This window comes from Gallus gallus, chromosome 18 (assembly GCF_016699485.2).
Source record: "Gallus gallus isolate bGalGal1 chromosome 18, bGalGal1.mat.broiler.GRCg7b, whole genome shotgun sequence".
In the NCBI taxonomy this organism is placed as follows: domain Eukaryota; kingdom Metazoa; phylum Chordata; class Aves; order Galliformes; family Phasianidae; genus Gallus; species Gallus gallus.
In genome coordinates this window covers 10306424-10332403 of record NC_052549.1, presented here as the reverse complement: position 1 = coordinate 10332403, position 25980 = coordinate 10306424, and the positions used below count along the sequence as shown (strand labels likewise).

General features: G+C 58.6%; 1 protein-coding gene across 18 annotated transcripts in view; it reads right to left on the bottom strand.

Moving 5' to 3' along the window:
* Positions 1-25980, bottom strand: part of RBFOX3 (RNA binding fox-1 homolog 3) — a 111672-nt gene that overhangs the window by 47329 nt on the left and 38363 nt on the right. For 11 of the 18 annotated variants that reach the window (XM_040649857.2, XM_046902219.1, XM_040649855.2 and 8 more), the window contains exon 2: positions 13099-13204. Coding sequence is in view for 6 of the 18 variants with exons in the window: in XM_040649851.2 (XP_040505785.1) it covers positions 3029-3210 (182 nt within the window). In the remaining 12 variants the exon portion in view is untranslated. Of the gene's footprint in view, positions 1-3028; positions 3302-13098; positions 13205-25980 lie in introns of those variants that run through there. The other 7 variants (XM_040649851.2, XM_015295580.4, XM_040649853.2 and 4 more) reach the window with 2 other exon arrangements.

Here is a 25980-nt window from a genome sequence, read left to right as displayed (position 1 = left end):
AGGGAGCGCGGGGCACTGCTCCCATCCCACTGCTCGGGTGCAAAGCCCTGCAGAGCTACGGCAGGTCCTGAGGGTCCCATCTGCACACCCAGCCCCACATTGGACACAGCCAGAGCAGCGCTGCAGCACCAACACCGCAGCATTACACACAGCTCGGGCACAGACACCGCTGTGTGGCAGCTCCGGGGGAAGCAGCTCTGCCAGCACCCGTGGCTCCAGCATGAGCTCCCCCCCCTCCCCCCCCCAGCCCAGGGGTGCTGCTGCCCAAGTAGCCAGAGCTGCCCGCAGCTGTACCCCATACCTGAGCACCAGCAGTGCTGGGAAAAGAGCCCTAATTGCTTCTTGTTTTGCTGTTTCTCCCATCATTAAATCCCTTCTTCATCCCTAATAGTTTGGGATTATATGAAGGTTAATATGTTTCAGGTTCCACACAACTACAGCTAATTAACAAACAGTCCCCTCAATTCCCTTTAATGCCTACACATGTAATGCGATCACTGCAATTACCTGCTTCCCAAAGCCATTACAAACCACAGAAAATTAGCTGGAATAGGTGATAATAACCTTCCTTTATTGGTGCACACAAGGAGAGCTCTCAGGGCAGCCCCCCCAGCCATCCCCAGGTGAGCTGTACAGCTGGAAGGGGCCGCATCCCTGCAGCTGCTGGGGTTCAGGCTCAGCACTGCTGCTGGGGAGCATCGCTCCCAACTCTGCCTTCTGCCGATGGGAAGAAGGCTATAATTAAACAAACCCACCACCTTCTGCATGCTCAGGGTACCCTCAGGTGAGCAAGCGGAGTTCTGCTCCCAAGGGATGTCCTCCCTGGTGACACAGACAGAGCAGAGCTGGAACCCGGGGATGCATCTCAAAAGCACCTGGGGATAAGGATGGGGTTAGAGCTACACAGCATCAACCCCCATAGAGAGATGCAGAGGGGACCCAAGGGAGCAGGACAGCCCCACTCCACACCCATCCATTGAGAAGCTGTGCCCTCTGCAGACCCCCTATGGGCCGGGACCAGCCTGCCCCACGGGACAGCCCTCCCCCAGCCCTGCCTGGGGAGCAGAGCTGCTCCTGCAGCAATCAACTCCACTCACTCCAACCTCTCCACGCCTGCTCCAGGGAGCCACAGAGGGACAGACCCAGCACCAAGGAACGCAATGAGCTCTCAGCAAATTGCTCCATCACTCTATTAGCCCTCGTTATAAAACCCGTCCCCATCAGGCGAGCCTCAATTTCCAGCTACTGCATCCTGCAACGCTTGCGCCTGCCAGATTAAAGAGCTCTCTAACAATCAGCATCTCTGCTCCATCAGTTACACTGCAGAGGTGATGCACACTTTCTCTCTGGAGTTCGCAGACCAGAAGCGGTGTTGGCTGCAGGGCCCCTCCTCAGCCCCAGCATCCTCCCTGCGTGCACAGAGCACCCTCCAGCGATGGACTCCCGTGCAAAGAGCTCCTTCTGAATGTAAATTGGGAACAGCCTCGCAGCACCGGAGGAAAATCACTGTAAACAAAATCTCTGTTGCCGTGGAAACCAGTAAAAATAGATTCCCCACGCTCCCCCTTTTGTGCCGGGTATTATACAGCTGGTCTCCTTCATTCCGCATTATTATTACTTTTTAATTATGAATAATTTCCTCCCTTCTATAGGAAGACGGAGTGAAAAAAACCAGAACTTTTCCAAACGAAGGGCCTTTAGGACACATTTCGATATGCAAATGAAGGCAAACACGCTTTCTGTAGTGTTTACGCCACAGGGTAAAAATCCTCCCGCATTAACTCTTTCCACTCCACACCCCCCCTTCTCTTCACTGTGAGGGGAGGTGGGCACTGCCCCGCCGTCCCGCTGCAGGATCTGCTCTCCGAGCAGCACAGAGATGGGACTTTGCACAACCACGCGAGCACGGTCCCCATCCGGAGCCTGACTCGGTGCTATTTGCATCACCAGGAGGATGCTCCTCCAGCAGGATGCAGGCAGGACTCAGCACGGTGCTGGTGAGCTCCTGGCAGCGGCTCCTGCCCGGCGGAAGGAATGGAGCAGCCTGGCCTCAGCCCACGGCACAAACTGCACATGGCCATGGAGGAGCAGATGGACGGCGCTGGGGAGCATCCCGGTGCCCGCAGAGCTGATGTCCTGCCCGCCCGCCCGCTGCTCGTGCTTCCCCCCGTCCCGCAGGGCTGTGGCTGCCCGCCCGCAGCTCTGCCAGCTCGGGGCTTCGGGGAGCACAAAGCACGTGGGTGGGCTGTGGGACACGCATCTGTCTGCCTGTCCGTGAGATAAGGAGCTGTACAAGCACACAACCCGCTGCCCAGGGTGCCCCAAATCAATTCCCTCCCCCAGAAGGAGCTGGGCCAATTGACACGGAGAGTGCAACTTCAAGAAAGTCGGCTGTACCCCATTGCCCAACACTGTAAGCAAAGCGGAGACCTTCCCCTGCAGGAGAGATGGACAATTGACTGCGGATCCCACAGCAAAACCAACAAGCCCCAACACACTGGATTGCCAAAAGGCCATCTGTCCCACTGCTGAGCATCGCTTCCCTCCGCTGTGCCTGGGATGGGCTCAGCCTCCTTGGATCCCACATCCCCACGGGGCACAGGCAGCTCCCTGCACGTGAACTAACGACGGAGAGCCCCCCATGGGCTGAAGCTGCTCCTGTTGTTAATTACCATCCCAGAGACACGCGTGCACTTTGTTTGTAGTCACAATTTGCCTGGCTCTCAGCCCCTGGATCTCATTACATCTCTTTGCTGCTAAATCAGAGCGCTCACAGAACCCTCTTGATCACAGCTCAGCGCTGCCGATGTCGCACGGCTGCCTCTCAGACTTCTCCTGGATGAAAGTTCAGCCCCCCCCGCGTCACATCCCGCTTCCAGACCAAGAATCACTTCTCTGCACACCCCCATTTCGACACCATTTTTTCCCAGCATAGACTCCAAGAGCAGCCCCAGCGTTCCAAACACAGCAAAGAACCACAGCAGCCCCCAGCACGCCAGCCTTCCCCCCATGCACACACATTACTCACCCCACCAGCTCGACGTGAGCACAGCAATTAGCAGATTCCAACCACAGCAACACAACACCAGGCTTCAGCAACCTGCCTCCAGGTGCCAGTGGGGAAAATGCCCACAAGGAGCAAGCGCTCCCCCCCAGCTCATGCTTTGCAGCAGGAAGGTCCCACCCCTGTGCAGCCAACGAGCTGCACATGGGCCAAGGGCACAGGTGAAGCAATCGCCACCCCAGCACCGTTTCGTTTCCTGCACTCCCAGCACGTCCAGCTCTCAGCTTGGCTCTCGCCAAAAAAGCACACGGAGGAGGGAAGGATGGAAGCTGCAGACGCCCTGAAGGCACCCGGTGCTCACCTCGGGGCTCAGCAGAGCACAGACGCGGGGCGCACTGCAGCACTGCACCCGGCACCCATGGGGTGACGCAGAGCCCGCGGCGATGGGAGCAGGGTGCAGTCAAGGGGACCCAACTTTCTGCTCCAGCCACGCCTGCATCCTCCTTCAATCCGCAGCAATTACGCTTGCATTCTGCTAGACAAATAGATTTTACAAGCCCTCAGTTAAATGCGGATAATTACAGCTGCCTGCACCAGGGGACAGCCCTGCCCGGGCTCAGGAGAAGGAACCACATCCCGGCTCCGTTAATGCTGTAAATTAGCACAGAGCGTCCCAATGGCAGCAGAGCAATTATCAGAGATCCCCCCCCTTTCCTGCTCCCCCCCCCCCAACCCCCCCGCACTGTGTGTGTGTGTTTCCAGGCATATGCTGCTGTTAATGGGGCTTCTGTCACTTCAGCTGCTGGCGGAGATTATTTTATCTTGGGAACCACTTCCCATGTCGGAACGCAGACTTCCAGCTCTAAATCATCACTGGGGGAACACGCAGGTGGAGGGGAACGCAGAGGGAAGCAGCAACTCCTGCAGCACTGCTGGGAAGGGCACGGCAGCAGCTTGCAGCCCAGAGCGAGGGGTCCGCCAGCACCGAGCCCCCCCCGCACCCACCTTGGGGCGCTCCCCCCTGCAGCCCAACAGAGAAAAACAGGCGATGCAAAGGGAAACTGCTGCATCTTTCCCGATGCTCCGTCACAGCACAGCCCCCCAGTCTGACCCCACCGGGCCCCCACCACAGCCCCGCTGCCACGCGGTCTGCAGGGTGGGCACCCACCCGTGCCCAGGGGGCTCCTGGCAGAAGGAGCTCATGCGCTTGGCTGCGGCTGAGAAGCCTCGATGTTCCCGAAATATCACCTCCCCGTGGGCAGCTCCGTGTGCAGCGCTCGGGATGCGCCGGAGCATCGCTGCCATGTAGGTCAGAGCGAGGAACAGCGCAGCGCCTCCAGGAAAAAGGGTTTTCCTCCTGATCCGGTACCCAGCATGGGACCTCCGCGAGGCACGAAGCCGGGGTGGGAGTGGAAATGGGATTTAAACACTGCTGGGTCCCGGGCTGGAGATAAGCTGCCTTTGCTGGAGGCTCTTTGTGGTCCTCAGAGCAGCGCATCTGCATCAGAAAGCACCTGCAGAATTTGGAGCAGTGGGGGAGCGTGGCTGGGCACCAACACACACATCATGAATAGGGCACGGGCAGGTCCTTGCAGATACATCCCTGTGACCCTGCAAGGACCCTGCACAGCCCCACTGTCTGCCCAGGGGGTGCAGGGATTCCAGCTCCTCCCTGTAACCCCCTCAGCCATAGCAGAGCAGGACCTGTAGCAGCAGCCTGCGTGCCCCCTGCACCTCTGGGAGAGTCAGGGCTCCGTGCTCTGCAGGCAGCCTATGGAGCTGAGAAATGCCACGCTTACACAGGGCTGAGCCTCACAGGAGGGAAAGATCAGCTCTGGGCCTGGCAGAGGAGTGGGATGGGATGAGACAGGATAGGAGGGGATGGGATGGGAAAAGATGGGATGAGATGGAATGGGATAGGATGGCACAAGATAGGATGGGATGGGATGGGATGGGATGGGATGGGATGGGATGGGATGGGATGGGATGGGATGGGATGGGATGGGATGGGTGCATGCACAGTGAGGCCACCCAGCCCCATGCTCCTGCAGAGCGCAGTGTCCAGCACACACACACCTCTCCCCCGCTGTGTCACAATGATTGAGTACAGGATGCAGGCACCGTAATGGTTTCATCAACTTAGCTACTTTTTATGAGAAATTTGTTCCAATCCGTCCACTTTCCCAGGCTGCTGTCACTTTAACAGATGCCAGACCAGGAAGAATAATAATCGTGATAGAAAAACTTTGCGCTGGAGCGAGCAGCTTCCCAGGGAGGGGGCGGGGGGTGGGCGAGGGCTGATGTCTGCAGGAGCCCCGAGCAGCTCAGAGCTCAACCTGCCAGCAGAGACGCTCCTGTGCCCTCTTCCACCCTGCTGGGAATAACCGCACGCACACGGGACGCGGCTGAGGACAGGAGCGGTCCCTCCGCCTCAGGAAGCCCCCCTCTCTCCCACACCCCCAGTGCCTATTTCAGTCCCAACGCCTCTCCCCTCCCAGCCCTGCGCCCCCCACGCAGCTCTGCTCTGCCGTCCCACCCGCAGCCCTCCCGCTCCCCGCTCCCACGCTCTGTGCAGCGCTCAATTATGCCCCAGAGCACTCTGTCACTTACTCCTTCCACCCACAACTTTGCCAATTAACTCCGGCGCTCGCCTGCTGCCGCCCCGACTGTGCTCGCCAGGCAACAGCCGCCTGCAGCACGTGGAGCCACGGGGAGGGCTGGGCAACAAACCCCACTGCGGGGCAGACATCCCTATCCTCGGGTCTCCCTGCAGCCAGAAATCAGCCTATGGCAAAGGGAAACTCTGCAGCCACGGGACACACCGCAGCCATGGGGCATACAGCAGCCACAGAGCATGCTGCAGCTATTGGGTACAGCACAGCCATGGGATACACCGCAGCCATGGGGCATATTGCAGCCATGGGGCACATTGCAGCCATGGGGTACACTGCAGCCATGGGGCACACTGCAGCCATGGGGCACACCGCAGCCATGGGGCATACAGCAGCCACAGAGCATGCTGCAGCTATTGGGTACAGCGCAGCCATGGGGCACAGCACAGCCAGGGCTGAGAGCTTCCCTTCTGCAGCCAGAGGATTTGACACAGAGAAAAAGCAGCAGCAAATAGCGCTGAAGCAGCCTGTGGGCCGCCCTGCTGATTAGCAGGTTTAGCACTTCCACGATGGCATTGCAGGAGTGGCTGAGAAGGATGTGCTGAGGGCAGCGCAGCACCCCCTGCCCCGTGCAGCAGCAGCAGGGATGAGCTCCTGACAGCAGCTCCTGCTGGGTGTGCCCGCTCCACTCCTGCCCTCCTGTGGAGGCCGTGCCGGGCATGGGGACACTCAGCGCCCTCTGCCCCACACCCTTCCCCTGAACCCCACATTTGGAGCACAGGGATGGTGCCTCAGACCCCTGTACCAGTGGGGCACGGCACACACCGGGGGGAATCCCCGGTGCTGCGATGCCAGCCCTGCCCGGCACTGCTCAGAGATGAGTCACTGCTGGGAGATGAGTTCTATTTAAAGGGCGTTATTCGTAGAAAACTGAGTTTTAATAACAGGGCATCAAAACGAGCAGAAAATACCGAACTTCCAAGCGGAGCACATCTACTGCTCGGAGGCACGAGAATCGCTCAGAGCTGCTCTCCCTCTGCCAGAAAGGCACCGGGAGCCCCCGGCCTCTCCCTGCTACTGCTGTGCAGGAGCATCCCTGACCCCAAAGCATTGGGGCGGCCGCTCCGGGCACGGCCCAGCCATGGGAGTGGGGTGATGGGAGCGCAGCGATGGAGCTGTGCTGTGGGAGGGCGGGTAGAGACAGCGCGGAGCTCGCTTTAAAAATAGATCAAACTCTCCGCTCCGGAGCCATTTCATTAGAGCAGCGCGAGCTGTTGGGCTGCTGACACCTCTGCGAAGTTTTCCTTTACGGATTTGGAAAACAGCTGAGGGGAAAAATGATGATGACAGCAGCGCGGGGCTGTTTTCCACAGGAGGAGTGAGGGAAGGAGCACCCAGCAGCACACTGAGCCCGGAGGGCACAGAGCGGTGCCGTTGGGCTCCGCACTGCTGCAGAACTGAGACCACCCCCCACTCAGTCACTGCTCCTTTTGGGGTTTTGCTGGGGCTTTCCTAAGCCCAGAGCACAGCGACGGATCCCAAACCGGAGCAGACCCCGCATCAGTGGAGCAGATCCAACCCTGCAGTGCTGAGCGCACACCGCAGCCCCACAGCGCTGTGTGTGCAGCTGCCGGAGCCCCGCACTCCTCTGGTCCCGCTGCGCTCCCAATTGCTGTGCCCGGGCCCTGTGGGGCTGACAGACCCACGGAATCACCCAATCGTAGCACACTCTGAGTGGGAAGGGACCCATGGGGGACAGCAGGAGAAGCACCTCGGAGTGGCAGCACCGTTGGCCCCATGTCAATGCCACACTTGGTTTGTTCCCCTGCCCTCAGCCTCCTCCGCCCCCTCCCCGCGCACAGCTCTGACTCCAAGGGGGGAACCACTGGGCCACGTCCCACCTCTGCCAGAATTTAATGAGTAATCAGTGCCAGGGTCACCTTTCCCCGGGTGAGGCTCCCATGAATACTGGATGCAGACACGGCACGGCACAGCGGCTGTGTGGGAGCAGAGCTGCAGCAATGGACCCCAACCCTGGGATGCAGGGATCTCGCTGCTGGCTGGCTGACACCAGAATGGTGCCACCGTGGCACCCAGTGCCCCGCGTCCCGTCCCATCCCTGGGTGCCATTGCCAGAGCAGCACAGAGAGCCATTCCAATGGAATGGTCCCCAGGGCCCTCTGGCTGTGATTCTCGGCTCCTCCCGCAGCACTCATCCCATGCGGGGGGAGGCTGGAGGGGCTGTGCCATAGGGATGTATTCCAACACGGCCCCGGAGCATGCAGCCCCCAGCCGAGGCTCCCAGCGCTCCCCTTTTGTGCGAACCGCAATTGACTCATGTTCTTAAAAGGAAAATTGAGGGGAGGGGGGGATAAAAAACAGAAATGCCTCTGAATCCAACCTCAGAGAAAGCGTGGGAGCTCTCCGGAGAGGAGGGAAGCACTTTCTCTATAATTCACCTTTTGTCATTTAATCACCATCCCTTCTCTCTGCAGCACTGCTGGGTAACGGCTGTGCGCGGGGAAATCCGCCTCGCCGTGCCTGGGAAGCACTGCCTGCAGCAGGAGGGCTGCGAGCATCCCCTGCGCCCGGCCGCAGCCCCACACCTCCAGCCCCGGCCCCGCTCACCACCACGGCTGCCTCCGCTCCGAAAGCAGCTTACCGAGCGGCTGGCGGAACGCCAGAGTCTTTTTAGAGAAATGTGAGCGATGCCCGGGGAAGAGCTAATCATGTGTCATGGAAACAACTCCGTGCCACTCAGAGCGCCGCGGGAGTGAGCGCGGTGACACGTGGCCGCAGAGCCGGGCTCCTCTCCGCGCGGTGCCGTGGGGCAGCACTGCTGCGTGCCGTATCCCTGGGCATGGCATCAAGGCTCACGGGTGCGCGGGGGCACCAGAACGGCTGTGGGGCTCCTTCAGACAGTGCTCCTGGCAGAAAGCAGCTCGGGGCTTCGGGTAGGCTTAAGGCTGCGGAATGCGACCTTAGTGCAAATGGCCCCATGTTGGTTCAGCCTCAATCACACAGAAAGAAACAGAACTCCATCTGCAAAGCAGGGCCGGCTCTGGGAGCAAGGAGCAGAGCACCTCGGAGGGCACTGCCTCCAGGCTGCCAGGAGAGCAGAGCTTTACTTAATGCGAGGAGAGGAAATAAAGTCCTCAGCGAGAGGAATAAAGCTCACGGAGAGCAGCCCCAGAACTAAGCGGATAAAGAACGGAGCCAACGGGATCTGAGCCACAGGAGCTGGGGAGCAGAGCACCAGGAAAGCGTGCATGGCACAGAGCACAGCTCCCAGCAGCAGGGGAAGGGCAGAGCACACGGAGCCCAGCAGCACAGAGAGTAGCACCGAGCAAGCGGGATGCAGTGAGAGGCAGCAGGGCCCTACCAAAGCCGCAGCCCTCCTGCAGGGTGGGCAGTGCACGTGGCCCAGCGTGGCACCACGGGCAGCAGCAGCACCGGGCACCGCCAGCCCCGAGCAGCACCAAGCTCAGAACGCCGCGCGTATGGAGCACGCAACAATTTCTGCTCTAACCTGGAAAAACACCCAGAGAAACATCTAGGTACATTACTCAGTTCCAAGCTGACTATGAGTCACCATCTCCTGCATCTGTGAGAAAAAAAAAAAAAAAGCAAGTGTGTTTCTGGGTTGCGTGCTTGGGAGGAGAGAGATTTCCAGGAGAGACGAGGAGGGGCGGCCGCGCTTTGTGCACAGCATCAGCCCATCCGGAGCCACAGCATCGGGGCAGCAGCTCAGGGCATCTCCTGGGGCACATCCCCACAGAGGGGCTGAGCAGAACGCTTCGGGACCCCCATATCCCCACACCACACACACCCCACACCTCCGTGGGCCTTCTGGACTGCTTGGCTAACCAAGCGCCCAGATCCGGGCTGCGCATCAGATGGAAAGCCTCCATCCCATCATAAACACAACGAGCTATTTATAAACCCCCAAACCTCTTTTTTAATTATTATCATCACCCCCACCCCCCTATCCCCCCCCCCCGGGAAGAAACAAACCAAACAAATAAAGGAATGAAGCCGAAGATGCTGCGCCGTGCTGCTGAGCGTACCCCAGCGCGGAGCCACGGCTCTGCAGCGCTGCGCCGCTCCCCAGGCAGTGCCCAGCGGAGCAGATGGCAGCGTGGGCGCGAGGTACCAGCCTCCTGGCAATCCGAACAGCTGTTACCGTTAGAAAATGCTAATTGCCATCAATCAGGACAGCACCTACCCACATTTACATGCAAGCACCGAAAAGAAAAAAAAAAGAAAAAAAAAAAACATTAAAAAAAAATTACGTCTAAATTTCGCCCGGGTGCAACACCCCGTGCATGTTAAGTAAGCGGAGCTGCTGTGGTGCCGCAATGGGGTCCCGGCGGTGGGCGCAGCAGCACCCGCCGGTGGGGGCCCAGGGTGCTCCCGCAGCCCCACAGCTCCTTTTGCTCCAGGAACACGTGGCGCTCCATCCCCACAGAGCGGCTTATCAGATCCCGTTCCAGGCACAGTGTCAGTGCTGTGGGGCAGCCCCTCCCCGCAGCCCCCCCTGGGATGCGCTGACACCGGGGCACCGCTGCTGGGTTCCCACAGCCCTGTGCTGTGCTGTGCTGTGCTGTGCTCTGGCCGCGGCCCTGGCAGCTGACAGGCTCCCACTGGTGTGAGCAGGTTGCAGCACTGCTGCTCGCTCCCTGCAGCTCCCACCATCACTCAGCAGCCGAGGGAATGGCTCGGAGCTGCAAGGTCACTCAGCAGCACCATCTGTCCGTGCACCGCACGCCTCACCCTGGGGAGAGCGGGAGGAGAACGATGGCAGCACTCCGAAGGCCATCCCCTCCAAGCAGTGCCTGCAGCCGCTGCATCGATGGACACACTGCTGGGATGCACCCACCTTGCCCATTTGGGACCGCACGCGGGAGCACCCCGACAGCTCCACGCCCCTCTCTGTGCCAGGGCCTATTTTGGGGAGCTGAAGTCACTTGCACTCAGGCTCTGAAGTCACACCCATCTGCCTGTGCTGCATCTCCCGTGCCTCAAAGCGTCACAACAAGAGAGCTATCTCTGTCGAGGCAGTCGTCTCCCACACGCGCTGTCCCAGATGCATTCCCAGCACTGCGGTGTGGGGCTGCCAGCACTGCTGGGCACACGGGGAGCGGAGCACACCAAGCTCAGCCACTGCAGAAACACTGGACCTGAGTTCATGTGCAGACTTCATAAAGAGGAGCGCCTCAGCGGGTGCTGCAGCACATCCTGATGCTCAGGGACACCTATCCCATGGTGCCACCGCCACAGCCTCAGTGACACTGCCCCAGTGGTAACGACCCGATGTGCTCAGCCCTGAGCCCCACATCCTCACCCCACCCCAGTGGGAGCAGCCCACCTCCTGGCCCTACCCCAACCCCAGGACCCCAAACCAGCCCCGGGATCCCCACGCTGGCCCCGCAGCAGGACGTTGTCCTACAGCAAGCCCTGCTGTGCTCGAGATTGTTTCCATATGGGAGCACCAAGCAGAGCTGCCAGCTCCCAGCGCTTGCTGCTACATCTGGAAACTCTTCTCACCCTTAATTGTTCTTAATGCTTTAACACGCGGAGTGACTAATAAGACACTAATTGGGCGGCGTTAGCAGCGAGAGGTGGTGTGGGGAGCGCGGCTGGCAGTGCCCTCTGTGCTGTGCTGGTTCTCTCCCAGCCACTTTGCTGCCACGGCGCTGCAAACACCAGAAATCTCAGAGAAACCAACACTGCTTTCCCTTCTTGGCCTGTCCCAAAGCGGCGAGCAAACTCATCTCCCGATGGCACAGCAAGCCAGGAGCTGTGCATTTCAGCTCGCTGCCCCACAGCCACTTGTTGGCAGCTGAGCAGCTGGGGGAGATGAGAGTGGCTGCAGTGCAGGGGGGTGGGGTGGGGGAGGCTTTCACTGTGGGGTCTGAGGAACGGGGACACAGAGGATGGGGGCACATAGGGACGCGTGGCCCCGCTGCAGGAGCTGGGGTCCCCCAGCCCATCCCATCCCGCAGTGCACCACAGCCCTGCCCCGGGCGCACCGCGCTCACTGGATCTGCTCTACAGCGGGAAATAGCACAAATCTTGTTACACACCGCCTAAGCCTCCCTGGGCATGTTTTCTATAAATCTCCTGGAATTTATTATATGATAACTAGCCTGGAAAAGCCAAATTAAATCCACAGCCAAGAAACTGACTTTCAAGTGTGACCCAATTTCCTCACTCGGAGGGGAGGGGGAGAGGGGATCCCGGTGACAGCCGCTCCCAGGCTGACCTCCCCCTGCAGCCGCCCCCCGTCCTCCCCCTCGCCGCAGCCCCGCGCTGACTTTGGGGATGGAGCTGCAGCCTTTCATGTCTAAGCGGATCTAGCACTCCCACTCACGGAACAAAAGCGCCTCGAGGGCTCCCCTTTCTGATGTTTCTCCATTGCTCAGTTTCAAGCCTTCCTTCCAGGAGCGCTTTCCCCGCGGGGAGGGCTCGGTTGGATTGGAGGATGACGGGGAGCATCTCCGCAGGGCTCGGTGACATGCCGGCTGCTTTCGCAGTGAGGACACATCTGTGAGCCCCCTGAGCCACGCCAAGCACCGTGCTCCTGCCCTGAGGCTGGGGATGCCCCACGGCCACCCATGACAGCCCCCAGCCGGACACCCCCAGCACACAGCACCCGGTGGCAGTGCAGGGCACGGGGCAGCGCAGGGCTGTGCAGCCCTGGGGGTGGGCTGGGGCTGTTGTTCTGGAACAGCATGCACTGGCAGAGCTGCATGTGGGAAGCTTGCATAATAGCGGCAGCCCACACTATGCCTGCTCCTACCCAGCATGATCAGACCCTCGCTTTCATGAGCAATAACATCCACCCAAAGTTTTCTAAAAGACAAAAAAAAGAAAAAAGGAGCTTCAAGGTGATACACAGAGCTCAGCTTCCTTTGCTGCCTTCAAGCTGATTAATGCAGCTGGGGAAATACATCTGCACAGCCTCCTCGCAGAGGCTTCGCTTTAATCCTTCTCTCAGGACAACCTCTGCCCCCAGCGGGGGGACGCAGCTCCTCCAATTCACACTCCTTTTCCCATTCCAGAGCTCTCCCATGGCTCAGATGGAGCAGTGCAGCAGTGCTGGGGGGCTCTCCCCACACCGCTGGGTGCTGTCCCATGGGAGGTGCACACACAGCGCATCGCACCCCACGCAACACCCCATCATCGTGCAGGCTGGTGCTTATCTTGTGCAGCTCCAATCGATGGGGATGGGTTCCAAGTAAAGCAGCGCCCACCCCACAGGTGGTGGCACACTCTGAGGGAGTTCCATGGGAGCATTCATACCCAGGCAGGGGGCACGTGGCCCTTGCACAGTGCCAGTGCTGGGTATCTGATAGCTCGGATCGGACCACGGGCTGCAGCACCAGGCACAGCCCCGGGAAGCAGGACCTGCCCTCAGCCCCATGGAGACCACGCGCTCCCTCCCTGCCCAGCTGCGTGGGGACAGACAGACGGACATACCTGGGGGCGGAGAGGTGCTGTGGGTGCAGCTGGAGCTCACGCTGATGTCTGCCCCTGCGTGCGGTCTGGAAGAGCTGTCGGGGTCTCACAGCAGCGGCTGCTCAGCCTGCAAGAGAGAGGGAGAGGCTCCAGTGCTGTCCCTGTGTAGGCATCACCGCTAATAACGGAGGAGGATGCAGCAAAGCTGCTGAGCGGCACAGCTTGCAGGGGCTCATGTATGCTTTGCCCCATCCTAGCACACAACTCGTGGTCGTAGCACATCCCACCTGGCTGCAATGGGCACAGCACGGCCCCCCCGGGTTCCGAGTTTCCCCTTGGTGGGGGCATCCCAAAGCGGGATGCAGCACACAGCCTGGGGAATGGGAGAGGCGAACACCCACAGCCCCTCAGCTCCACCAGGGAGGCAGCTGTCCCACACTGTGTCTGCACGGCTCCATTTTGCTTTCCTCCCACTGGGCAAAGCGGGCAATCCTTTATCGTGTATCCCCCGCTGTCACAGCCTTTCTCCCCAAGCCAGGTGGGACAGCATCAATCTCGGCACTGAGCATTCACCATCCACCCCCCGACCCCCCGCAGCAGCCTCCCCACCCCACGAGTGATGGAGCCTGCAGTGCAGCGAGATGGGCCCCACACCAGGAGCAGATTTATCCCCACAGCAGAACAGGGGGCAGAGGGCGGCAGATAAGTCGCTGGGAGGCGGCAGGAGCGTCTTTCAAGGTCCTCCAAGGTTGGCTCGTTACAAAGCAAAGAGAAGAGGGAAAGCAAGTGCCCATAGCAGCACAGCACACAAGCAACCCTTCCATTCCGTGCAGCCCAGCGCTGGGGAATGCAGCACGGAGCTCTGGGCGAGGGTCGGTGGTGACACCTGGACAGGGCACAGCCAACAGCACCACCAGCACAGATTTGAGCAGCACCCCAGCAGTGAGCAGCACGGCACCTGGATGGGGCCATCAGTCTCTATGCAGCAGCAGCACGGCTGCCCCATCCCATAACGATGCAAAGGGACCAAGAGCCACTGCTGGGAGCCCACGGAGCCACTCGGACATCGGCACCACGCATGGGGTGCCCTCAGCTCCAGGCATCCCCACTGCATGCAGCCTGCAGCAAGCACTGCACCTGCGAGACCACGGAGAGCCCCGGGGAGGAGAGGACCCACGAGCCGTGCAGGGAGTCCCCAGGCTTCCCCAACCTGCTGGAATTCCCCTTCCATCCAATTATTCCCTCTCATTAGGCTCTGCTCCTGATTAACGCGCGTAGCAAGAGCGCAGCTCAACAGAACCGTACGCTTCAAAGCCCCCCCCAGCCCCCGCCATCAGTCACCTCTGAAGTCAATCTGTCACAGCCCAATTTCCTAATCCACCCTGCACGGAAACCCATTTGCTGCTCTCCCTCAAATTAAGCTCCACTCGCAGCTCTGCTCCTCTCCTCCTTTGATTATTTTTGTTACCAGACACCGAAGCGGAGCGCGGGGTTAAGTGGAGATTCAGCCGTGCGGGCTCCTGAGAGCGGTTTTTAATCACGCACACAGCTCCCGTGCTCTCCCACTGGCACAGCCACCATTAATCACCGCCAAACCTCTTCCTGCAGGCAGGGGACCCACAGCCCCAGGGCGCCCATAGACCATAGGCAGCACCGCTGGGCTCCTCACCGCAGCACCTCTTTGCCAACGCAGACACATCCACCCGCCGTTCCACTCTCGCGCTGCAGGGTTTATCCAGGATGAGAAAAAAATCGGGATGCTTAGGACCCAAGGGAACATCACAGGGATGTGTGAGGAGGGTCAGGCAGGGGTGAGGGAAGGGCAATGGGCACATTGAGCTGCTGGAGCTCAGGGAGCGCCGGGACATCGTTCTCTGATGTAGGGCTGTGCTGGGGTTGGGTTCTGTGGTCCCCGTGGGCTCCTTCCGACTCGGGATACTGTATGACTCCATGCTTATGTGCAGTGAATGTGGGACGTGGGAGCGCATTACCGATCCCCAGGTGCACTGCTCCCTGCGTGCTGCTGAGCTGGTCCCAGACAATAAACCATCGCGATTGGATCTACAACCCAACCCTGGGAAGGCTGAGGAGAGGGGTTTATCAAAGCCAGCAGCACCCCGGGGAGGAGACGAAGCGATAACAGGCGCTGCAGCAGCGATCCCAAGGCCAACCCCAATACCAGTACAGCCGCTCATTTTTGGGCTGCTGGGAGGATGCTCTGCCCCAGCCCCATCTCTGCAGGACAAGCACCCATAAACATCTGTGACTTGGGTTTCACTGCGGCAGCGTGGCTATGCAGAGCTGTCCTTGTGGGCCGGGGGGGAGGTGGGGGGTGGGAGGTGGAAGGGAGGGCTGTGAAGGCGAACACGAGCAGCTATTCTCCCTCTGTTCTGGCAGCAGGGGAGAGCGGGGACTCTTTCAGCAGCAAATGCACTGAAGCAGCACTCGGTGCCTGTGCAGCCCCAGATAGAGCGGCTGCGGCAGCTGAGATCAGGAGCTATTTCCCACTTATCTGCGCCGCGCTGATATCTGTGCAGCAGAACACAGCGTTGGGTAATAGGATTTCGATGCTGAACAGAAGATGTTTCTCCCCAAGCCTCACTTACGTCACACCTGGAGGTATCCGTGGCCATAGAGGTGACACAGAGGAAGGCTAAAGACTCTGAACTCCTGCACTGAGGGGAGCAGCTTCCCCCTCAGCTGCAAAGCAGCAAAATGAACGTAATCCAAAGAGCGCAAAGCAGAGCTCGTCCCTGCACCCATGCAGCCCCAAAACCACGCCGTGTACCCTCCTGCTGTCACCGGGCCCTGTGCTGCAAGAGGCCCCACGTGGAGCCCCCGGGGCTGTGGGTGAGCAGCAGCCGTGCCATCAGCATGCAGTGCTGCAGAGCCCGAGATAACGAGCTCCAAACGGCACACAGTGCATGCTGCTCACGATGTGCAGCGCGAAGTCCTGAAAGGCTGCGGGCAGGGAAGGCTGAGCGAGCCAAAGGAAGGGGCTCATTAAGGAGCGGAGCGGGCGCTGGGAGCAGGATGTGCCCCGCTCGCTGCATTTGCATGTTGGAGCCCAGCTCCAGAGAACAGGGAGTTATCACAGCCTCATTTAGTACTGGAGGTGCATTTCTATGAGATTAGAGGACCGGGAAAGAAGGGAGAGAGAGGCACGGAGCAGGAGGAGAAACCATCTTGTAAAACAGGATGGAGAAGGGCTTGGGAAATGCCTGGAGAGGGGTCAGAGCGATCTCCCCTACGTAGGCAGCAGCTGCGGGCACAGCCCCCGTGTTGCAGCCCTCTGGCACTTCACATTAGGAACACACTCTGCCCTTCTGTGCATTCCCCGGTGCTCACGGCAGCGCAGCCCCCAGCCATGGCAGCCCCATCCCCACCCCACAGGGACCGTGTGAGGGCAGCGTGTGCCCGGGGGGAGAGCACAGGCAGCACCTGCTGCGGGGGGGCCGGGTGCCAGAGGAGCGGTGCAGTCTGTTCCTCTGCACAAGTGCATTAAGTATTCCGCGCAGCACTTTTGCTGTAAATCACTTCCTATTCAGGCTCACTGCTGAGGGTCTCTGAAGGTCGATTTTCCATGGTTATGACAACAAAAACTAAAATTGGGTCAAACCTGAAAGGTATTATCTTCCTCCAAGCTGCTAAATGCACAATAGTAATGAGGTTGGTTAAGCAATTCACCCACAGACTGCATTATTTGCTCTGAAGATGTATTAACCAGTTAAATGAGCGTGATAAGGCGGCTCTGCTTATTTCCCTCAGCAGCGCACAGAGATCTGAGGCTCCGGGTCTCCGCAGCCCGGCAAATAACCGCGACCGCAGCGCTCCGACAAAGCGCCGCTCCGCTGCGGGCCGGGCTGTGCCCGCCTGACCCGCCGAAAGGGAACGGGAGCTTTAAAGGCACCCCGCAGCTGAGAGCTGTTTGCAAACCTCATCAGACCTCGTCCCTCCCCTCGCTTTTCCTTCTTAAATGCCCCCTCCCCCCCCCCCGATCTCGCTGTGTGTTAGGGTTAGGGTCTCCCCAAACTTATCCTCGCTGCTCCCGGCTGCAGAGGCTTTCAGCACGCACCCCAACCCACCCACAGCGGGTCACCGTGTGCCCACAGGTGTGCGCCAACAGTGAGCTCTCAGCTGGCACCTGGGGCTGCTGAGCTGTGGGCAGGGGCTGTGCCGGGGCACCAGCCTGGAGCTGGCAGTGGTGGGATGCAAGGAATGTGTGTCTGTATGGGATTTCTGCTGCTTTTCCGAAAACAAACACCATTCATGGAAATAGAGCTGATGTAAACAAGCATGACCCCAAAATCCATGCTCTGCTGTACGTAACAGGAGGGAAGGAGGGAGAGAGGAGGAAGAAACACTTCAATTAATCCCTAAAATGGTAAGATGGAGAAGTTCAAATGGAACAGAAAGCATCTGTGCCTGCAGCAGGACAGGACTGCCACGGAGCATTCATGGTGCCATCCCCCTATGCAGCCCCAGTGCCCTGTGGGGACGGTCCCAGAAGGTACTGTTGTTCCCTCTGGTGCTCCAGCTGGTGCTTTGCCAGCAGGCAGTAGGTGCATGGAGAAGCGCCAGTGCTTTCTAGCACAGAAGGATGGAGGTATCCTCAATTTGGATCCTTGTCAGCAGCTCTGGGAGCAGCACCTCCGCCAAGCACGGGACCAAAATGTGGCCGGAAGACGGTACCTGGGGGGCACAAGGGGAAAAAGCCACGGAGCAGCTCCAGGGCACTCCAGGCAGGAGAAGGGCCGCTCCCTGCCACTGCCTAAAGAGGGATCCAAAAAGGTGGATGCACAGGGAAGGACAGTGCGGGTGCTCTCAGCAGGGATGGGACAACGGGAGCTGCCCTGGAGAACGGCCGTCCTGCCTGCATGCACAGCGCTGCCTCTCAAGGTGACACCCTGGCTGCTCAGGGATGCCTTCACCACTCCTCCAGCCATTATTAGATCTTAAACTCTTTCCCTCGCCATCTGCCACTCACTACTCACATTTTAAGGACGGAAATGACAGCTTCCCCATGATCAGCCCTCTGGAAACCCCGCGGGGCTCAGTGTCATGGAATGAGGATATTTGTAATTCTGCTTGAGGAGGACTGTGACCTCCGATCACACACACTGCTCAGACCTGGCTCGCTCCATCCCTGGCCCATGGCAGCTTGGGATGGCTCTGCCCCACAAATGCAAGCCATCACTGCTCCAAACCCCAGAGCTCACCCACAGCGCACTCCTCTGGAGCAGTGCTGCCCGCTCGCTGCCTCCATGCCACAGCTTTCAGACCCCCCCCAGCCCTCCACACACCTACTGCACAAATCCAACCCACGATGCGCACCCCACCCAACGCACACCCAGCCCAGCATAAATAGCCAACACAACATATACTCCCAACCCAACACATACACCCAACCCAACTCACACCCAAACCCATGCACAAACCCAACTCAACACACACCCCAAACCCAATGCACACCCAAACCAACACACACACTCAACCCAGTGTGCACCCAGAACACAGCTGCATCGCCAGGGCCAGTGCCCAGTTCTACCACTGCAGCAGAAAAGGCAGCCTATGTTCACAGCAACATATGTTTCTCAGGGAAACATAAGCATCTCCTACCTCCATGGGGGGTTTGTGCCACAGAGGTTCCAGGACATACAGTGACGATGTGACGCCCCAGGGTCCCCAAATGCCACCACACTGAGCTCTGCGCCGAGCCCTGCAGCCCTGCAGCTCCCAGCACTGCTGCTCCAGGCAGATGCCGTAGTGCCTGAGCCCCACCGCCTTTTGCAACGCTGTCAGTGATGGGAGGGAGCCAGGAATGCCAGGAGAAGCGTTCCTCATTTTGAGGAGTCAGATCACCTAAAGACTGGCAACAGCCCAGGGCCTGGAGAGACAAGCCCCAGATTTATGAGCAGCACGGACGCTGAGACAGAAGAGCTTTAGTGAGCCTGGTTGAAAGCTCATGGGAAAGGTGACAGTGAAAGATGGGAGCCACCAGGCAACACCACCTCTCCAGACTGAAAACAAAAGCAGCGCAAGAACTGAGTCCACCAACTGACAGCCCAGCGCCCAGGAACCATGCAGCAGAAGCAGCGCTGCCCCGCACCTGGCACACAGCGCCTGGCTGCTGGCCCCTGAATCCATGTGTTAATTAACATTCCACGTGTAAAGTTGGGATTGTAATTACTGCGACTGATTAACAGGCCGAAGGTAGCCCGTCTCTGAGGGAGCAGATTAACAGAGGCTCTCTCAAGCTCCAGCTCTCACCTCGGCACTGCCGATGCATTTTAAGCAGGGCCCGATGCCCCCATTGGCAGTGATTAATGGGCTCTGAGGACGTGTGGTGGCTCCGGCCCCGCTGCTCTTCCCATGCTCTGCGTTGGGATGGGATGGCACAAGACTCCCCCGAGCTGTGTTCTGTCCCGGGACAACGCTGCCACCAGGCCTGCTGCTCGCAGGGGACCACATGGATGTGGAAACACAGAAGCCGTCCACCTCTGTGCTGCTCTCTCCCTGCTCTGTGCCATGCTCTGTGCTTCATACCCTGCTCCACACAATGCGCCATGCAGCGTGCCATGCCCTGCTCTGTGCAGTGCTATGTACACTGTTCCATGCAATGCTCTGTGCAGTGCTCCATGCCATGCTCCTTGCAATGCTCTCTGCAATGCTCCATGCCCTGCTCCATGCCAAGCTCCCTGCCATGCTCCTTGCAATGCTTCTTGCAATGCTCCATGTCCTGCTCCATGCAATGCTCTGTGCAATGCTCCATGCCCTGCTCCATGCAATGCTCTGTGCAGTGCTCCATGCCCTGCTCCTTGCAATGCTCCGTGCCCTGCTCCATGCAATGCTCCATGCAGTGTTCTGTACTCTGCCCCATGCAATGCTCTGTGCCCTGCTCTGTGCACTGACCCAGGTAGTGCAAAGGGGAGCACAGCAGGAGAGAGCCTAACGAGACGCCAATAATTACCAGCAGATCAGACCATCAGCTGTAATTAAGCACTATGCACAGGCGGACCGCTCGGCTGCAGACTTTCTTCCCTCCTTTTCCCCAAGACCGCAAAATAAATTATCCTGCAAAGTTAGCCCAGGCTGAGCTATGGAAACAATTAAACAAAAATTAAATCTAATTCATTTATACTCTGAGCACAAAGTGGATAATGTGGGGGTTTTCTTCTCTCTCCTCTCTTTGCCTTGGTGTTACAGAGGACTATTATGGGAAATTAATCACGGGGAAAAGCAATGAACGTGATCTATCGCTCTTTAAAAGTGCACTGTAGTGATTATATAAAAATCTATTAGAGCAGCCAGGAAATTTAAGAGTGACACCATTTAAAAGGAAAAAGGAGACGGGGCCAGTGGCAACAGGGATCAATTTCTGCACAGACGGATCCTTGAAAGAAGGAGCAGGAGGAGGTCAGGCCCGCGGGGGGGCACAGCTGCATACCACCAAACTGCTCCTCACCCCCCATGGAAATGCAGCCAAACGCCCCCGGGCAAAGCTGGGGCTGCAGCTCAGGAGCAGCAATGCATGGAGGCACAATGGGGCTGTCTATGGGGAAGCACTGAGGCGGGGACAGGGGATGGTCCAGACAGCACCCATGGATGGGAGCAGGGCTGTCTGCAATGCTCTGAGCCCACAAGGATTGGGCATGGGGTGGTGACCCCCCCAGCACCTGCTCGGCCGTGTAAAGGTCGCAATAAAACCTTTGTCTGGGCAGATTCCATCATAACTCTTCACCCCCGGGTCAGCCCGACGCTTTCATGGCACCATCAACCCCAGGGGATGTGTAATCACTGCGCTCAGCACAGTGCCACCAGGGGGGACTCCATCCCAGGAGGGGACAGTGGACGTCCCATTGCTCCCTGCACCCTGAGATGTCAGCACAGCCATCCTGGAGATGGGAATACCCACACAGTGCCCCATCCTGGCGGTGCCCAAAGCCAGCTCAGATGGGCCCTGGGTAGCTTGAACTTTTGAGGGGCAACCGGCCCACAGCAATGGGGTCGGAACTGGGTGTTCATTAAGGTCCCCTCCAATCAGAGCCATTCTATGCTGCTATGCCACATCTGGCAGAGACCAAATGGGACGTGGGGAGGTAGCACCCCATGCCCAGTGGCACCGCAGTGCTGCAGGGCAGTACAGGGGGGGCCCAGCCTGCAGCGTGCCCCGGCCATGGCCCCAGAACCAACCCTTACCACCAATCCACTCCTGCAATAACACAGGCAAACGCCTTGATGTGAATTTAATGGCAGTTCCTCCTCCCTACCAGGCTAATGGAAACAAAACCCGCACCGCTCTCCCTCCAATGCATCTTTTCAAAGATTTCAAAAAAAAAAAAAAAAAGGCTTTTGAAAAGAAAAGGAAAAAAAAAAGGGGAGAAAAAAGAAAACCCTTTGATCTCAGCAGCCCGTTTGTTTAGTCCACGCCGGGATTTAATTGAGGAGGGACGTCCTTGAATAAACGCAGAGATGTCCTCGCTCCCCGGGAAGCCCGCTTGGAGCAGCAGCACCGCTGTGCAATGCTTTCTGCTCACCCATGGTGTGCTGGGATGGTGTCACCCACGGTCCCACAGCAGCTGATGGGAGCTGATGGGATGGAGGATGCTGCTGTCCCCTCGCCACCAGTTCAACCCTGTGCCATCACCAGGGTGAGATGCTGTGAGGGCAGAGCTGCAGCCCGGGCTGCAATGTGTCCCACTGCTATAAGGGAACAGGAGTAGGGTTTGTCCTCCTCCATCACTGCCAGCCCCAAAGGTGAACTCGGACCCTGGGGAGTAATTAATGGTGATAAAGGTGAGCACAGAGAGAGAGGACACGGGGAACTCCCGGCTCATTAAAGCTGTTGCTCCCTTCATTCCACAGTAACAGCAGCTCCTTTTCTCCCCACAGCCCCCAGCCCCCCCCCCAGGGGTGCAGCTCCTCCTGGTTGCCAGGCTGGGGGCACCCCACAGCGCCCGGACCCCTGAGCTGCACACAGGCCAACGGCGAGCTGATTAAAGCAATTAGGGCTTTAAATAGTAACATCAGAGTGGCTCATCAGCACTGAAGAGGCAGTCAAGTGACAGGGCTGAGGATCCTATTTAGGGATGCAGTTGGCACAGCATCCCAAGCCCTGGGCCCTCACACAGCGGGGCCGTGCCATGGGGCACCCACCCCACACCCAGGCAGCACCGTCCTTTTCTCAGGCTCCTTATTCCATCTTTTAAACGGTTTCATAAAGGCTCTGGGAAGGGAAACGTGGGAAGAATTGAGCAGCGCTTCTCTGGGAGGCAGCACCGCACACCAGCATCCAAAAAGTACCTTTTGCAATAGATAAAACAGAACACGCACATTTTGTCTGTTTGGACTCAAAGCCTGATGTGGCAGAGATTTAAGGCAGTCTGGTGGGAAATCCGTCTATTTTAGTATATAAGAATCTCCAATCACAAAGGAATCTGGACACAAATACAGATGCAGGAGCAGCACAAACAGCCGTGAAATGCTCCATTCCCTTCCTTCTGCTGTCTGATTTCCTGCCCTTGGATTTGTTTCTTGCTACAGCTGGCGAGCTGCTGCACACAGATGGATGCAATGCAGTCCCAGCACCTCCTGGGACACTGGCAGCAGGGTGAGAGGGATGGGATGGCATGGGATAGGATGGGATGGGACAGGATGGGATGGCATGGGTTGGGAGGGGGTGGCAGATGGAGTGCCCCCATCCCAATACGGTACGCACGCTCCCATCTCTGCACCCCAGAGCAACGGCACAACCATCCTGTGAAGCTTTCCCCTTTCTCCATCAGGAGTCAGGGGAAGAGAGAGGAGCTCAGCAGCCCCACGCACAGCCCCTCGCCGTGTGAATGCCCGCACTGATGTGTGCCAGTTGCTGTGGTTGGCACAGGGATCCCAGCACAGGGATCCTCCGCTCTCAGGTGGGGACAGGAGAGAACAGCACAGGAGCGGATCCGGAGCAGAGCCACTCATCGGCTTCCTGCGAGCTCAGGAGATGCTGTAGGAGGGTACTGGCAGAGGCATTTACATTTATTTATAGGCATTTCTGTGGCACTCAATTAAACGCTGTGGTGGAGATATTGCAGCGTGAAGAGTATTTAGAGCCATTTAACACCTCTGAGTCGGCACAAACCCATCTGATCCCCACGGCAAACTGGGGCAGTGAGAGCTGCGGGCTGTCCTGCACAGCGCGCTCTGATGCAGGAAGGTGGATGGATGGATGGATGGATGGATGGATGGATGGATGGATTGCAGTGCTCACAGCGGAGCACCCCTCGCCTCACCTCGCCCTGTGCTCTGCAGGGGGGGCACGGGGTGCATGGCCCCCTCCATCCCCGGGCAGAGTCCAGCTCTGCAGCCCCGCAACCCAAACGGAACACTGCTCAGTGTGGACACAGAGGGGTCCCTGCCCCTCTACGGGGGTTCACCCACCCAACAAGGCTCGGGGCCACCCTGCTGCCCCCCCGGCTCGCCCCGCACGCCTGGGATTGTGTTGCTTGCAAATGGATGCAATTAAGTTGATACTGCAGCGGGACAATAATTGCTGTTTCCTTAGCTTGGCAATACGACCCCGGAAACCCCCATTATCCTAATCACTGTCAACCGAATACAATCGCAGCGCGCATACAAACCCGGTGTGCTCCGCGGTGAAATAAAACACCGCAGAAGGCTGAACCGTTCCATAAATCTGCTCAGCACTTAACACCGCCTGCTAAATGGCCCCGCTTAATTATAGCTCTATAAACATGACTTTATAGCAATATCAATACCGTCAAAAATCAATCCCGCTGACGGACGCGCGGACACGGTGGCGCTCTGCCTGCGGGGCGCACGCATTGGGGACACCCGTGGGTGCCACCCGCTTGGCCCCACTGCTCGCTGTCCCCACGGCACGCGGTGACCGACCCCGCTGGGAGCCGCCCCTCGCTGCCGAACCCGCCGCCACAACATTAGCATTACAACCCACACCGATCTTTGTCAATTACGCTCCAGTATTTGAGCTCTAACCAGCTTTAAATTGAATCAGGACGAAATCATCAGTATAAAAAGAGCCCGCACCAGCCTTTCAATTCCAGCACTGGGAAAAAAAAAAGTTATACATCTCATAATGGCCTTCTACCCCATAATGAACAGGAAAAATAAATTAGATTCCCAGCTAAGGGTATATTTATACAATTTCATTATGTGCCCATGAGCAAGTCTGGTTTTCACCAAGATAAAAATGAGCTCTCAGCAATGCTCGTACTAAATAAATGGAGTGATTTAACAGCTTAACAAGGAGCGCGAGAGAGGGGTTGAGGAACAATGTCAAAAATGGAAAATAAAAATACAAAAATATGTTAAAAAAAAACAAAAAACTTGGAAAACGGTGGTGCTTTTGGAGCGGAGATGCCGCACAGCGGGGCGGTGCCGTGCCCAGCACTGCGCTGCGAGGGGACCGCTCTCATCCCGCAGCACCACATCCCTGCAGCGCTGCCCCTCTGGGACTGCAAGGGGATACCCATGTGTTCCTGCGTCGCAGCAATGCCCGCCCCGAGGAGCCCCAGCCCCACAGGCAGTGCCACCCCCACTGGGCCAGCAGCACCCACACAGCGCAGCCCTCAGCACAGCTCTCCGGGAGCGCCACGGAGCCCCAGCGAGCAGCGCCTCATCTCTTGTGCAGATGCACAGCAATGCCATCCCTCACCCCTGCCTCTCCCCACAGTCCGGATGCAACCCCACGAGGGAAGAAAGGAGCAGCAGAACGGCACAACCCCAGGGCCTCGGGATTGTGGAGGCTGAGGATGGGCAGAGCGGGCACGGATGGGTGCAGGAGCACCGGGAGCACCGCGTGCAGCCAATAGCAGAGGTGCGCTGACGGCTCGAGGCGCAGCGTGAGCCCCCCAGGGAAGCCGGGAGCTCAGTGGGATCTCGCCCACGGCTCAGCTCCACCGGCTGCGGCAGCACGGCACAGCACGGCACAGGGATTGCACAGCACTGTCCCTGCCGGCTGCTGCTGCAAAGCCCCTCTCTTCCAGCCAGCTGCCTCGTGCGCAGCCCGCATTCCCTTCCAACCAATTTCACCCAGCCCACAGGGAAATGCTTAACTCCCTCCTCTGAGCGCAGCCTGCTTAATCAACCTCCTATTATCCAATTCGGCCGCCAGCTGAAACCCGGCCATGCTTTTCACACTGCTTCCCCCACCTCCCTGCCCGTGGGAGGCTGCAGCACATCCTCACCCCACGAGGCCCCCACCGCACACACCCACGGCCATGGAGCTGCGGGACCCTTGGGAACGGCCCCTTACAGCCCCACGCCACGCATCCATCCAGGCTGAGCATCGCAGCCCAGGCAGGCTGATCCTAAACCCATAACCCACACTTGAACAGCTCATCCATTTCATGGCAGCTAGCTGCCAGCAGGCAAATCTGTCCTCTCAGCAGCAGCAAAACCAGAGCTAAGCAGTTGCCTTCTCTTCTACCTTTTTTTTTCCCCCCTCTTTAAATCAATTGCCAGGCCACATGGTCCATCGCAGCGATCTGGAGAGCAGGAGACATCTCCACACGGGAGCTTGGCAGCGTGTCACAGCTCTCCTGCCACAAGGTGACATTCCCCCCCATCCCTCCCTGCCCCGGGGAACGCAGAGGATTAATAGTGCCGTGGGGTCCTGGGGATGCGTGTGCTGAGAGTTCCGAGCCTGGTTCAGAATCGGAGTTCCCTCCCCTGCTGCAGAGATTGATCACCACTACGAACACCATTTGGGCTCACCTGTCCCAACCTGCAGCCCGGCTGGGGGAGAGGAGTGTTCCCCACACAGCACTGCAACGCTGGATGGAGATCTCCTTCCCCAGGAAGGCAAAGACAGCAGCTGTGCAATGAGCTCCTGCGTCCCTCCTATATAAATTAAGGCTGGGTAATGCTTAACACAAC